The following is a 15,616-nucleotide window of genomic DNA, read 5'->3' on the forward strand; positions in this document are numbered from 1 at the left end:
CTGCTGAGGGAAGTATAACAGAAATCTATAAAATCACACAGTAGTATAGTATGGGGAACAGTTATTTCTGATAGTACCAAACTAGAGCAGGCAATATAATTGCCAGACAGCAAGACTGAAGCAAGTATTACTTCCATCTGTGTTAAATTATGGAACTCACTGCTGCAGGATGCTGTGGAGGCTAAAAGTACAAACAGATTTAAAAAAGAGGGTAGAAGAATATGGGGAAGATATTAAATCTAGCAGCCTGTATGGGGGTGGGGGGGAAATCCTATAATGACACGGGGGAAAGATTGCTTTTTCTGTCTGTTAAGCCTTTCCTGAAACAGAGACTTCTTGTCTTTTGGGAACAAGATCCCAGGCAAGATAGACTTGCTCTGATGATGTATAGGCATTCAGATGCTTCAATTTAAAATTTTGCACCCTGGAAGGCTGGTCTCAAGTGCTTATTAGTCTCCTCCGGATTGTTTCCTAAGTCTCAGCCCCAGCAGTCTTAATTTCAAGAACACTGGTTAATTGTAAGTGGGAAGAGAGCTAAGGAAGAATTTGTGTCTGTGATTCAGAGAGATTTGTGAAGTCTGGATTGCTAGAACTAGCAAGAGATTGGCTTTGTTGCTTTAATTACCCAGATTCAAATGAAAGGGGAAAACCTTCAGGGAACACATGGAAGAGGAATTACAGAGCAGCATTTGAAAAAGGGAAGTTTTTTGGTTATGGGGAAGAGACATTGTTTGCTTCCAGAAGCCAAATGTGGGTTGACCTATGCTTTTCCAAAGGTCTCCCAGTTCCCATTATCACCCATGTGAAATGTGTTCCTGCAGCATTAACTCTTTTTCACATGTGATAAATGGTGTCCCAACCAGAGCTTGCAGCCACAGGTATAAGAGTTGCTGCTTTCACTGCCTGGCCAAATGTTGCAAGCGGTCACTGAAGGGTCTCACTCGCTAAGAAATGCTGTCATTTGTACAGACCTTGCATCATGCTTTGGTTTTGACTTATTTATTTTCTTTTTAATGGCAAACAGAAGAATGGATGTACAAAATCAATTCCGATATTGTTTTGCATATGTACTTTTTATTTTTCCTAAAGAGAGAGTGATTGAGTGTTGGATAAACATTAAAACATACTGATGTGCAACTAAATATGGCCTTTAATCTAAATTTAGTTCTCCTTTCTGCTAATCTATATGATGTCCACAAGTATCTATTTAAGTAATTGGATAGCCTTATATGGATTTAGTTAGGTTTTTATTTTGGAAAACAACAAGTTACTTTTATTTGCTGGATGATTGATTTAATTTTTTTTTTATTTTATATGCTGTTTATGATAGACTGCACTTGGCTTTGCAGTGAAATGCAATTGCATGTGGAGTCTTCCCCATCAAAACCCTGAGCATTAGAAGTACTTCTTAAAAAAATTTTATAACTGTAAATGAAAAGGAAATATCTGGTACATTTTGGGGTAATATTACTTAATAAATAACAACCTTTTTATTAAATGAAATATGATATTTTTTAATTGCATTGATTGTTTCTTGTCATGCTGATCTAATATTAGTAGATTTTGCTCCCTCACCCCTCATTTTTATTTGTTGACTGGAGGAAGAAAACAAGCTTCCTGTTTCTGCAACTCCAAAGTATTTCCCAACTTTGGGTAAACTAGTCATTGTAATAAACTAATTGACTAAACTGAAAGAAGAAAATAGTCTCTCTGTATCTGTTGCCAAAAGTGGGCTTGGCTCTTTGGCAGGCTGAGGCTCTAGGTGTATAATAGTGTGTTCCACTCATTGGAGTGGTAGGACTTCCTTTTATGCTTTGGCACAAAATTTTGTACTTGGGATTTATCTTTAGTGGTGAGACCCATCTTTAGCCATGGAGGGCTGGAGCTATGGAAAATCAGCTGACATGAGGGGTATTTCTCCAGTTTAGCGTGAAGGTTTGGCTTTGCAAACAAGAGGGGAAGCTGCTGTAGATCCAGAACAAGCCTCCTGGTTCCAAATGAAACCAAAACACTTAATGTACTAGTGCTCCTGGAAAGGAAGGGCTCTGAAAAAACAGGTTTTAACTTGTGTCCTTTAATAGAGGTGTCTGTATGCTTTCTAAGATACTCAAAAGTCTCTATTAGCTCAATGTTTTAATAGGTTTGTTGTTACAGCTCCCTGGGAGGCAGGGAACTAGGATAGCCCTGCTTCACAGATGGGGAGTGTAGCAGCTTCATGTAGTCTCTTGGTACCTATAGCTGCAGCAAAATAATGCTTTGCTCTCCAAAAGTGGTCTCCTTGGGCCCTTTGCTGCCTACCTGCGATGCTCTCTCACTATTTGCTTAGCAGATGATACTGTGCTTAGGCTGGCCTGTCCCATCACTCACACTTGCCCTTCCTCCTTGCTGGAGTGAGAACCTTGTGGTCCTACTGTGTGTCCCTAGAAGGTGAAGAATTACGTCACCATAACTTCAGCTAGTCCAGTTATAAGGTGAACTTAAATACTGATGGAAGAGAAGGCTGGTTCCCTTCAGTCTAGACTTGAGTTTAAGTCCCTGTCCATTTTTCATCAGTGATGTGTAGAGCACTCTGTCATATCCAAAATACTCATTCATATGGGCCTTGACCCCCTTTTTTGTTGAAAGAGAGGAAAAAACCCTCCCCCAAACAAAAACTGAAGTTCTATCACTTTCTTCACCTCAATTGGAAAATAAACATAGGTAGACCCAGGTTGTCAGCAGGTAGTTGGCACAGAAAGTGTGAAAGCTGTGGACTGAAGACACAGATAGCTCATTCAATGATTTGCATGCAAAGGACACTGAGCAGCTGGCCTGGAGTAAGGCTTAGATTTAGAGCGTGTTTAAATTTAAGCATTACAGTGAGAACAGGTATATTTAGTTTTTCATCTTCTAAAGAGAAAAAACCCACAACAAATCCCAAAATGAATTAAGGGAATTAATTAGTGGAGGTGATTAGAATGATAACTGTTGGGGATGGAGTAGGTTCCATTTTTGGGTTGCTTTCTGTGTGACACCTGAGAAGCAGAGCCAGCCTGAACAGCTTTGGTCAGCAAAAATTTTTTTGCCCACTGTTCGAATTCCTGGCTTGCAAAAATTAATGGCTTGGTTGGTAGCTGTGCTTCTGGAAATAACATAATTACATATACTTTGAAAATAGAGTTGGAGCTTCAGTCTTCATGTCAACCAAAGTTCCAAGAGTAGACTGCTCGCAGCCCATCCACCTTCACAGCCATTTACACACAAAAATCTAAAGATGTTCAGCACTGCTGCAAGATGCAAGCTTTGACGTGGGGTGGCTCTGCACACCTATGTAGATAGGGAGCTCTTTGGACCAAACAGATCTGGTATCTCTATTTCTGTACACCTACTCTAAGCTATGGGACTGGAGGTTAGTGGGGGAAGGAAAACAGGAGCCAGGGAAGTAGGGTGGGATTGAGAGTGACGGAATTAAAAATGAGTGCCATGGCAGCAACTGCAAGCAGGTAGGCCCATTGCAGACTCCTGTGGAAATACTAAAAATTTGCTTTAGAAGGTCATGAGAGGCAGAGACAGGGAGAAGCTGAATTGGGAAGGGTTGTATCTCCTCATATGGGAGCAGCAAAGATTAGATGAAAGCGTGTGGCAGTTTTAAACAAGGGGAAGTATGTTTTGACAGGACATACAGTGAGGTTACCAAACTTACTGCCAGGAGTGGTAATGTAGGGCTAAACAGACAATTAGTTTCAAAAGACAGTTCATGCTAGATGGATTCGTTTGGGACCATTGACTATAAAGATACAGCTGCTGGCCTTGGGTCCGAAAGCCCTTAACCTGTGGATTGCTGGTGGAGCGTGCAAGGCAGAGTTTATTCCTTGTGCTCCTACTCTGCGCATTTCCTGCTGGGTGGGGCTGGAGATGTGGTACTAGCTTAGGCAGACCTTTGGGCTGACCAGAACTACTGTGTTTTTCCATTTTCATTTAGGGCCTTCATACTTTGGTGCTGGACTCTGTACAGATGCCTCTGACAAGTGGAAAAAAAACAGTTGAGAAAACCTCTCGTGTGAATCAGGCCTTCTGCTCTGTTTCTTGATCTTGTTGGGATGTTTCCTCAGCAGAGGTAACCAGACCATCTGAAATTCACGCAGTCAATGTTCTTCAGGTTATGAAGTGAATTGTGAATTGTGTTTGGAAAAATTCTTGGGGATTTTCCTGTCCTTGACTCTCCTCTTAGGCTGTGACGCCATTTATTGGCCTAAAGTGCCCTGACCTATTTTATTTCTCTAGGTTTTTCCCAAGATTTGGCTGACAGAGGGTGGAAAAAACAATTAAATTCTGAGATAATTCAAATGCTACGTGCTGTGTCAGCCACACCTTTTCTGATGGCTGATAAGAGACAAATGAACACAGTTCCTTGCAAGGCAAGGATGCATTTGTTTGGATGGCACAAACACGTAACTGCATGACTGTGGCTGATGAACAGGTGTTATACAGTACAAGGACAATTCCAGCACTTCCATTAATTTATTCCATCAGCATGCCTGAAACCTGCTTTGGAGTGACTATCTTGATTTGATAGTTCAATCTCTTTGCCTTTCAATCCCTGACTCTTCTTTTCAAGTTCCTAATAGCTGAGAAAATTGAAGAGGAAGTGTTGTTTACTGGGAGCCTAGGCTTCATTTTTCTACACAAAACGATTAAGAAATGAGTAAGCTGACAGACAGGACCTTCTTGTGGGACCCTGTGTACACCAAATGTTTTCCTTCAGTGCAAGTTGAGCTATTTCTCAAACCATGCTTGTCCTGTGCTATTGCATTTAGTGACCCATTAGAACTAGAAAGATGAGCTGGCTAAAAGGGAATTAAAAAAACCCACTTGCAAATGCTTGTGTGTCCTTTACCAAGCCCTACATCTAGAATGGTGTCCTACAGTAGGCAGAAACCATAGGAGCTTGCTGTCATGTGGTGTGTACTTGCCTGTCTTTAGGCTGAACTTAGTTCTGATGTCTGATGGTCACTTTTAACTGCTTCCTGAGGTCCTGTCCTACTGCACCAGCTTGGATTGTCTGTCCCTCTGGGGGCACGCTCTTCCTTAGCTGTTTCCAAGTGCTGACTATAGAGCCTGAATGTCTGAAGATATACCCACTACCAACACAGTAAAAGAGGAGCAGAAATTCCCAAAAGACGCTGAGAGCTGAAGGAATTCTGTTTTCCCAGTGTTAAACACAAGGAAGTTAATTTTATCATTCCATGCAAAAGTGAATTAAAATATGTCCATGTACCACAAGCAGAGCCTGGACATGCACTTTCCTACTGCAAGCACAGCAGTAATACGATGTTGTGACCAAGGAGTGTATTATTTGCCCAGGTTTTGTAGGTCATCTTTAATTTCTTACTTACTGATATCCTAGCTGTTTGCACTCAACTGCTTAATTCCTGAATTTACCACTCAGGCTTCATGGTGCTACAGGAATGGGTGGTGGTATGCCATCTGTGGACAAATGAACAGTTAACAATGCGCTCTTGAATGCAGCCCTCATTTTAGGCTGATGAAGCCGGGCTTGATTTTCCCCCATCTCCAAATGGATAGCCTATTTGTTCATGCAGTCACCATGCTGTGTTTTCCTTCAGGTTTGTACCTCAAATTTTACCTTGCCTTTCACATGTTTGAAGCCGCAGTCCTTAAAAGTAGGGGTGACAAGGCTACTGGGAAAACACAGCCCTTGGAGATTGCAAAGTCTGTTTGTTCTTCAAGTCACTTGAAACAGGAGCTAAATGATATGCTTGGTTTTAGAAAGCAGCAGTATTCTATCTGATCTTGTCCTTCCAGTGGAAAAAAAGGCGAGGGTTTGATAATCTATATGGCAGTACAGTGGTAAACTTGGAGTGATTTAGACCGTTAATGGAAAGTACTTTAACTTTGATTTTTTAACAGTGTGTCAGATGAAAGGATAATCTTAGCCTGTCTGATTTCCCCTTGCTGCTGGCTTGCATAGCATCTGCCTAAAATGAAAAGGCAGCACATAGATCCCAGTGTGCAAAAGTAGCAGGCTGCTCGTGTGGCCAGGTCGTTAACTTCCTTCCCTCCATTTCTCAATCTCAGGTCTCGCTGTTGTCCATTGTTAATTATTCTGGCTGTGGGCTCATTAAAAAGCCCTGAACACCAAGCATTTTTCCAGGCACAAGTAATTTGTGCTTAGATGTTTGTTTTTCCCATGGCTAACTAGTGTCTAGCCTCCTCCTATTGGCCTCTTACTTGTATGCTCTGTCATTTCCCTTTTCACAGGGTAAGGGTATTCTCCCTAAACTCTGCTCTATTTTTTACTGTAAAGAGCACGCAGGAGATTGTGGACTATATTGTCAGGCTATGTCATAACGTATTTTCTTTTGAAGTACAGTGGGGTTTGGCATCGTAAGAGGTGAGGCTCTTTAAGCATGATATGAAGAAGAGTCCTGCTCTAGATACAGTGGTTGAGGCTAGTGAAAATTGTGGCTTGAGCAGGAGTTCTGGGTTTTCATCCTATGTTGAGCCTGCTAGTTCCTGAATTCTTCTGTGGTGTAGCTGTCCAATGCTATCATGCTGTCCTTCCCTGCCTCTGGCAGTGTCTCTGAAGGATTATTTGCCCATATCCAACTCTGGGCTGACTTGAAGCTGTTTTTTTTTCCATAGGTTTTTAACCATTCTTTAAAGGCACTACGCAGGTGCACTATTGTTATTTTGCTGAAGTAGCTTGATGAGATTCTTAATTCAGGATAAGGTGGTAGCACCCTGAAAGATCTTGTCCCACCCTTCCCCTTCCCCACCTCCTGTGGCCTGGCACAAATGTTAGGGCAGACATGTGCTTGATAGGGCAGCAGATCTGGATTAAAATGGACAGCTTGTGCTAGTGCAAGGCAGAGCATGGTGTGGAGGTGGGAAATAGCAGCTGGGAACACGAGGAGGGCAGGGCACGTTTTTTCACTGGCGGTGCCAGTTGATCTGGGATTAAAGCATCGATGAAACTCACAATAAAGCTTTGGCCAGATCTTTGTTACCTGACATCAGAACTAAAGCTTTTAAAGATTCATGCCTGCTTTCTTTACTAGAACTGTCCCTTTAGGCTAGATAGAGTAGCTACAGGAAAAGTGGTCACTGATACAGGAAGAAAAACATTGTGGTTCTTGTGCTGAAAAGCCATCCCTCCTTTTCTTATGCCAGCAGACACCTAGGGTCTGAAACAGCACGGTTTGCTCTTCTAGTGTGAAGGGTAGAGCTGTTGCCTGGAGGTATGAATGAGCCTTCTGGTATCAGCGTGAGGCCCCGCTGTTGTCATCTGTGGACTTCCAACCGTGCTATGACTTGCTTTGCCCTTTTGAACACACCTTGGCTGTAATGTTTAGGTTTAATTGTAGGAGAAGGCTACTTTAATAAATGCAGGCACTTGCACATACTGAGTTTTCAGAGATAGACTGAGAACACTGAATGCCAACCCCCTCACTTTCATTGCAAATTTATGCTGTTCTGTACCACTGATGCTGACAGACGGTCTGGACCTGTTTAACCATGCAGCAAAGCATGAAGCCTCTCTGGGTCAGGGGAGGAAGTTTGTCCCATGTGCCTAATCTAGAGGTCATTTCAGAGTTTCAATTATCTATTAAAATTGCGTCCTTGAAACATGCAAACACAGAAGTGATATGTTCAGTCCATAAGTGCTAGCTCTCTATAAGCCACATGCACTGCAGCTTTCCGGGTAACTTGCTATATATGCCCTGTATTGGATTTGGTGTGAAAGGTATTTGTGGCATCCTTTCTAGAGAAAACTGGGCCATAGATCTTTATTTTTCTTATCTCTTTTATGCTGGCCTTGCGACACTGTTATAAAAATATACCAACCTGGTACATATAGTCATTATCCTGGACCAGGAGGATAGGCTTGGGTTAAAGGTCCTGTATGGAGATGCAGGAGGCTTTCGTGCAGTCCCTGCTCTGTCACTGCATTCTCTGTGACCTTGAAGTCTGTTGATGTGATTGCCTTTCTGTAAAGCATTAATGCCTAGTAAAACTGAGTCAGATCACTGGTGGAAACTGCTTGTGCCTCTGTAATACAAATAATTAATAATGATCTTGCCCTAACCACTTGCTGGTATGATTAATATTGCAGAATTATTGGCAGTAGGACCCAGGGTTTAACAGTACCAGGGTATGATTTTTGGATAGTTCGCTTTTTTTTTTGGTCTGTTTTGAATTCTATCTGAATAACTCCTAAAGATGCCACTGTGTTGGTTGATGCATAAAAGGAGGTTTGAACCATGTCTAGGATAATCAACTTAAAATTTAATGAAAATTAATATTAAAATCTGCACAGTTTAGAACTGCTGAGCTATCAGTTTGGTATTACCCCAATGTTGGCAATTTGGGTAGATTTTAGTGAAATGGTTCAGGTCATGGTGAAGACCTGAAAAATTCTCCCTCCTCCAAAGTTACTTGAAAAACTAAAGAAACTTTTCCAGCTAAAGGGGGAAAGAAGTCACTCTTCAAGACCCAACCATTTACCAGAGATTGTAAGAGAATTGTGTTTTATTGGACCTGATCTCTATGCTCCACTGAGTTCAAGAGGATTTGGCTGAAGCCTATAGTGATATAACTGAGCAAGAGATAACGGATAAAGGAAAACTCATTATTAGTCAGTGGCACTGGCCATAATGAAAGCTAGTCAAGAAACAGATTTTTGTCATGTGGGTAACATCACTACTTTTAATTCATTTTCTGAAAGTTCAAACATGAGGGAAAAATGATGTCTTCAGTTTAAAAAACCCCCACCAACAAACCCTGGTGAGTTTCCTACGGATTTGTTAACAGCAAGGTCAGGGGGTTTTTGTCTGTTTGTTTTTGGGTTTTAAATTACTATTATTTTTTATTTTGAGGTATTCTCATATGAAGCAGAATGATTCAGCATTTCAGAACTCTATTCTTTTGTTTTTTCCTGACTCAGCTTGAGGAAGTTGACTGAAACAACACCTTTTCCCTCAGAACACAGACAACATGTTTTATAATAATAACTTCTGATTAGCAGATGATGACAACAGCAACAAAAATAGGAAAATGATGGTAAGAAGTAGCACTTTTTTTTTTTTTTTCCAGGCCAGAGGGACTGTTAAGAAGCCATGAATGGAGTCCGTTGCATCTCTTTAACCAGTGTGTTACATCTTATCTGACACCTGCATGACAGGCAGGTGACAAACCCCCCAGATGTTTTTGTTCATGACCCGCCCACCCAGATACCTGGCCATATCCCATGTCCTGTCTCAAGTAGCACTGGTGAGTGCGTGAAGCTGTGCAGACTCTGTATCTCTTGAGGCTGCATGATGTCTCTGCCTGACAGGGCAGCCTGGTCAGAGAGGGAGGCAACTCACTGACTGTTCTTGCTCCCAGACAGAGGGTAACATTCATGCTGTTGCTTCTCTGCAGCTGCAAGAGGTGGCTTGCTGTCTGATTACCTGTCTCTTCCCCTGTACCCACTCAAGACTTTGCAACTTGAGGCTCAACAGATTTTAAGGCTGACCTTACTTGGATGAGTCATCTGTCTTTGATGTGTGTGCACCGCTGATGGGAGAGAAAGGAGGCAGGGATGCTTGCTGTCTGTGATACAAGACTGCTTTCCACTGCCCTGTCTCAGTGCATCAGATGGAGGCATCTTTTCCTCCCGAGCCTCTGCGCTGCCTGCAAGTTGGATAGCTAACTGGGCTCACATACTGAGGAAGGGTTTGTAGTTCCACCACTACAAACAGTAAAACAAACAAACAAAAATAATTCAGAACGTCTCTGGCAAATATGAAATTGGTGCAGGATCTACTTCGTTAGTTCGGTTGACTGCTATCCACCTGTCTTCCATTCATCTGGTTATTATTTTATTTTCAGTTCCGTGTGTGTGCTGTGATTGAAAGAAATCTCTATTTGTTGTTAAATCCCTTTCAGATTTATTTAAAGTGCTTGGCTGTCCTGCTTTTGTCTCTTGTCCCATCTCAGAGATCTGATTTCCTCTTTCTGCTACCACCCCTCACCAAACACTTTGCACCATAAAAAGGTATCTTAAGTACCAAGGTAGACTAGTAGTACTGTAGACCTGTTCAGCATGGACTGATATCAGACTGTGAAGAGGTCCCAAGCTGAACATTTTTTTGTTTTGTTTAAATTAAAAAAGGAAAGGAGCCTTAGTTAGAACACTTCCCTATGCATAGATAGCCATTAACTCTTGGAATATTGTAATTACCAGAGAACACTCCTAAATATCTGAAAGTGAGATAATTTTTTTTTTGGTGGAAATGAATTACATAAGAATGGAAATTCTTGATTTAGAAATGTAGCTTCTACACTAATCCTGATGAATAGCTGCCCACTGCCCCCCCTGTTTCTCTGCAATAAGTCCTGCCAGTGCTGCTGTGTCACTGGTAGTGTGGACTCTCAGCTCAGTTAAGGGACAGCAGCTCTGACCCGACAGTCAGCACCCAGGGATTCCTTCCTTCCTTTTCTTTTTTTTTTTTGGCTGAAATGGTCAAAGTTTACCACTTTGCTTGAGAACAGGCACTTTCCAAGCTGCAGCAGCTGTTTTTACAGAATCTACGTTCCTCTTAGGTTATGTGAGCAATGGGACAGAGAATTTTGGAGCTGCCCCTGCTGGGCTTTCTTAACTTTGGATCCATTCTTGCATTAGATCAGCTCAAGCAATGCTATTGTGCAGTTTTTACTCAGGACCAGTACAGCAGACAAGGAAAGGTGTGTGTATGTGTGTGGGAGGTTGTTTTCAGCCCTGTAAATAATAGTCTCCAAATCTTCACAGGTCACTTTCTTTCCTCTCCCATTACTCCCAAAGATTGTTCCTGCATGTTTTACTGGTGCGATGAGGTTTCCTTTGGAAGTTAGGTGCCAATTTGAGCTTCACTCAGAAGCTTCATGAAAAGGTGGTTGAAATGCTGGGGGAGGGAACTGCCTCTGAGCATCTTCCCTCGCCTGCGGGGCATCCCTGTGGAGAACTTTGGGTTCTTAAATGCCTTGAGAAAGATCAGGAGGATAGGTTCCTGGAAGAGTTTTTTTTTTTCCCTGGGGGACCCCTGAGAAATTTAACTTGCACTTGTAGCCACTTTGTGGTGAGTACAAATGCACCTCGCTCTGCACTTCTTGGAACTGGGTCTTACTCACCACTTAGATCTGAAGTAGTGCTGTTGCATGTTTTTGTGTACCCCCCCTGACTCCCACAGTCCTTTGGTTGTGGTGGATTTTTGGCCATCTGTGGTTTGAAGCAGTTGCTGAGGGCTCTGTGTGTGTATGTGTGTATAGGAATAGCAGATTAGAAAATGAGAGGTTGAGAGCCTCAAACAGCTTCCTGAAAGTGTGGGAGCCAGGGAAAGGAAATCTTTTGAAGCTATATCAGTGCTTTACACAGACAAGAATAGCAGACAGAGTGTATTGACAGAGCAATCTGAGGATAAATGTGGCCATGTAGCAAAGTGTTAGTGCTGTAAAAATCACCACTGTCCACTAGTGAAACAAATTCTTCCAGCATGAATACAGTTTTACCAGTATGGTTGGGTCCTCAGTACGCACTTGTGATGGCACAGCTATGTTAGTCAGACCTGATGGACATCGTAGGTCTGTGTGTGTCTGCAGTGTACGTGCAGCCCTTGTAAAAATTATGGAGGCGGTGTGAGGAACAACTTGGATCACATCTTGTGACATGCACTGCCCCTGGGAGGAGAGACAAGATAGCTGGGTATTCTCCTATTGCAGATCTGTAATGTATATGGTTCATGCTAGATACTGGTCCATTGGTGCTTGGATCCTTCCTCCAGCTCCTATAAGGTCTGTCCTGAGAAGGATTGAACTCCTTGCCTAAAGCCTGTAGTGGGTGGTAACCAGGCCTTAGGTCCTTGGGGAAACTTTTGTTTCATGATTCAGTTACTGTTTCCAAGGGCTTTATAAAGCAAATCAGTGTAATTTCCTCTGTTTTTCTAATGGGGAAACTGAGGTAGAGGGGAGCAATGGTGAAAAGGGAACAGCTTATTTAACATCTGCCATCCCAAAATAGAAATAGCAACCTGTTTTGTTCTAGCCTGGTACTTTAGGTGCTTGTTCAACAACACATTTAAGCACATGCTTAATGATAAGTATGGCAATAGCTCCCTTACCGTTCCCTCTTTTCAGAGCAGCAGGAACAGTACTGCTTACTGAACCCAAGTGGCAGGGCCATTCCCACTTATGCCAACCCATTAGCATATTGGCCAAGCTGCCAGTCAGTAGAGAGCTGGTGTAAAGGATGTCAGCATCTGGCCTGAAGAACCTGTGCTAACATTAAGGATGCAGGAGATGGAGCAAAGAGTCATCTTTACAGTAAGGAAGTGTTACCAGTTGAGTTGCAGGAGATGGACACAAACTTGGCCTGACAGTTGTTTTTTGGATAGAAATGATGGGAAAAGAAACTCCTAAACCTCCAGGTGGGCTCAGAGCAGTCACACAGGCAGCAGGGTTGCCAAGGAAACACTTCCATGCAGCAGTGTACTGGCCCCATTAGTCATGCATTGAGCACTTAAGCAATGTAGTGCCTCTGTTTAAAAAAAATAACAACCTAAACCAAAAAGAAACCCCAAACCAAATGAGCAATGACTGTTCCAGTACAATGACTGTTCCAATACATCCGCTTGCCTGTCTTCAAAGAGAGCTTCAGTCTTCGCAATTGTCCTGGCATAAAATGTTTCATGATTATGCCAAGAGGCAGACTTAGGTCAGCGTTGGAAGCTGCTTTAATGAACTCCAAAGTTTGACAACCAACCTAGCTTTTGTAAGAGCAGCAATTTATTGTTGCCAAGAAAATTACCTTTTCCAGGATCTCAACTCAGGAGCTGTTTGGAGGGTAGTGGGATTACTGTGCCTAGAAAGTGTTACAACTCCATTTGCTGCTTGAGTTCTTCTCATATATAACATGAGACACTGTTGTTTTGGGTTTTTGTCTCTGTAGGCCAGCCTCAGTTCAGTATATCCCTCTGGGCATTTTGATCATCTTGGGGTCTTTGCCATTGATTTCGGAAGGATATGATTTGGAACTTTCACCTGGGTTGGATTTTCTCAGTGAGGTTCTTTATGAGAGAATGAGTTTCAGGATCATATCTCAGGAATTTGTGTACTTTTGTTTCTTTCCATCTATAGATCCAGGATTTTTCAGAGTGTTGCAATCTTAGCATCAGGACTTAATCCATTCTGATTAGAAGCAATGGGAATTTCCATTACTAATTGCCACTGACATAAATTCCAGCTCATAAATTTGGGAGCAAAATGTATGTTGCCTGTCTAATTGTTATATGCTACATTAAGTGCAATGTATATTATATACATCATAATGTTATGTGCATATGTGCTGTTGCCTGTTACATTTACTTTTAAGTAATGTTACTTTCTAAAATTAGAGACTACTGTATGCTCTCTGAAGAGTTAGTCTGAAGTGGATTTTTTGTTCAGGCCTGCAGACAGCTGGATTTTCTTATGGTTGAGTCCTTGAGCTCCCTGTGAGCTTCTCACCTATGCCTCAGTATCCCCTTTGTGTTGGGGAGGGTGGGAGAGGGAGAGAGAGATACATGGATGCTGCTCTATGACTTTGTAGCACTGGGAGGCTTTAACTTTGCTGCTGCCTGTACAGCGTGCAGCAGTCTTCAAGCATCTTGTTCCACAGAAGGCAAGCACAAGCTTGTAGCAAGGATGGGCTGGTTTTATCTGCATGTTTCAAACTCCACAGGCAACTTAGTTTACATAGAGGAGCAAATTCTATGAAGGATGGAAGGGGGTGAATTGGTGTCTAAAGATGGGTGAAAGAGAAGACTGATACGTAGAATGAGGAGAGGACTTGGTCACTGCCATAAGGGTACTGTCAAATTGGGTAGCACTGGGTTAAAATCTAATTCCATAGCCAGAAGAATTATTTAAATAACATCTACATAGTGATTTATTAAATGGTTAAATGATTTATTAAAGTGTATTAAATGGTTATTAGAAAGCTAAAGCCATAATACATGGAATGTTTTCTCATTTTCCTCTTTCGTTTTGGGAGATGCATAGGGCAGACGGAACTGATGGTTCAGAAAGGGTTTGCTCATCTCTGCAGCATCTTAGAAGGTCATAATTAGCCACTAACAGAGCTTAGCTGAAGAAAAAGGAACATACTCCCCCCCTCTTAGAAACTTGCAATTTGTGATGCAAACTCGGGGGGGGGCATATATAACAGTACTGAAATGTCTTTAGCTCACCCAGGTAATTGCCATCCATGAGATTTTGCTAAACTTTTGCAACCAGATTAGCAGAATTGTGCAAAACTTGTGTGATCTAAGATTTTGTGATTTAGGCTTGGGTCTTGCAAACATCTACAGAGATTCTGGACCTGCACTTAGTTTTGGCCAAATATAGGTTTAGCATCTTGATGGTTTGAGGGTGAAATAATTGAAAACTTTTATGTTTACAGTGATGATCATAGCTAAAAGACTAAAACAACAGCTCTTGATCTGAACATTCCCAAATTTGGAAGTCTGAAATCCACATCTGGTTAGAATTTTTAGATGGAAAGATTTTATCCTTAAAAAAAAAATATCACTGATGCTTAAACTTAAGCAGCCACAGAATAAATCCCTAAGGAAAGACAAAATGTTTGAAGTGATTTTTTTTTTGTTGTTGTTGTTTGGAAGAAATTGATTGCAGTGCTTGTCACTTTGATGTCCTTAATTCACACTACTAATTTCATATTGCTCAAGTTAAAGAAGAGGATGGTGGATTAAAGCAAGGTATGTATCATGGTTGAACATACTTTGAGACTTTCTCTTGGACCGCCTGTCAGTGAGAAAGTTAGGGGTTAATGATTTGCTGTGTCTGCTCTTGATGTATAGATGTAGTCTTCACACACCAAGAACAGTTTTACAAATGCACATGGGTCCCACTGGATTTGGTGGGATTACTCACGTGTTTGAATGCCTGAAGCCTTGCAGCTCGGTTTTATATGATTTTTTTTTTTTAGAATCCTTTTAAAAAATACACAGAAATTAGGCAATTTCCTTTATACAGTGCCTCAGCCAAAGCCCACTGAAGTCATTGGGAAGACTCCCACTGTTTTTTAGCTGGCATGCAGATCTGTCCTGTATTCCTTATGGCCTAGTCTACTGGGTGTGGGTATGGGGGTGTATAACCATCTTGGTTCTTCTACAATGGCTATCCTGTTGCAGCTGAGTTACCACGGAGTAGATTGCTTACATTACTGGCAGCATAATCATTCTGGAACAAAAATACTTTGATTCCAGCATTGTCTCTATTTGGGAAGCTACTCCAGAATAAAAATTGGGCAGTGGCTTCATCTACAATAGCTGTGCTACTTGATTGCTTTCTGTAGGCAAGTTGTTTTAAACAGAGGTGAAAGGCAGTAATGTGAATCCCTTTTTACATCAGCACAACCTGTCTGCTGTGAATTTCTGCTGAGCTGTAGTTACCCTAGTTATTCTAAGACAAAACAAAACATACAACCCCCCTAAACCCAAGTGTAGACAAGCCCTTACTTTAGACTCCAGCCAAACTCCTGATCCTGCAATCAGATCCGTGTAGGTGGACCTCTGTGCCTATGACTTCAGCAGGACTCTCT

General features: G+C 41.9%; 1 protein-coding gene across 3 annotated transcripts in view; it reads left to right on the forward strand.

Annotated features, from left to right (window-relative positions):
- Nucleotides 1–15,616, forward strand: part of ETV6 (ETS variant transcription factor 6) — a 140,136-nt gene that overhangs the window by 9,306 nt on the left and 115,214 nt on the right. The window contains exon 2 of one of the 3 annotated variants that reach the window (XM_037388239.1): nt 9,097–9,273. The exons of the other annotated variants lie outside the window; for them this stretch is intronic. Coding sequence (XP_037244136.1) covers nt 9,205–9,273 — 69 coding nt within the window. The 5' untranslated portion in view covers nt 9,097–9,204. The remainder of the gene's footprint in view (nt 1–9,096; nt 9,274–15,616) is intronic. 3 annotated transcript variants of the gene reach the window in all.

Source organism: Falco rusticolus, chromosome 5 (assembly GCF_015220075.1).
Source record: "Falco rusticolus isolate bFalRus1 chromosome 5, bFalRus1.pri, whole genome shotgun sequence".
NCBI lineage: Eukaryota > Metazoa > Chordata > Aves > Falconiformes > Falconidae > Falco > Falco rusticolus.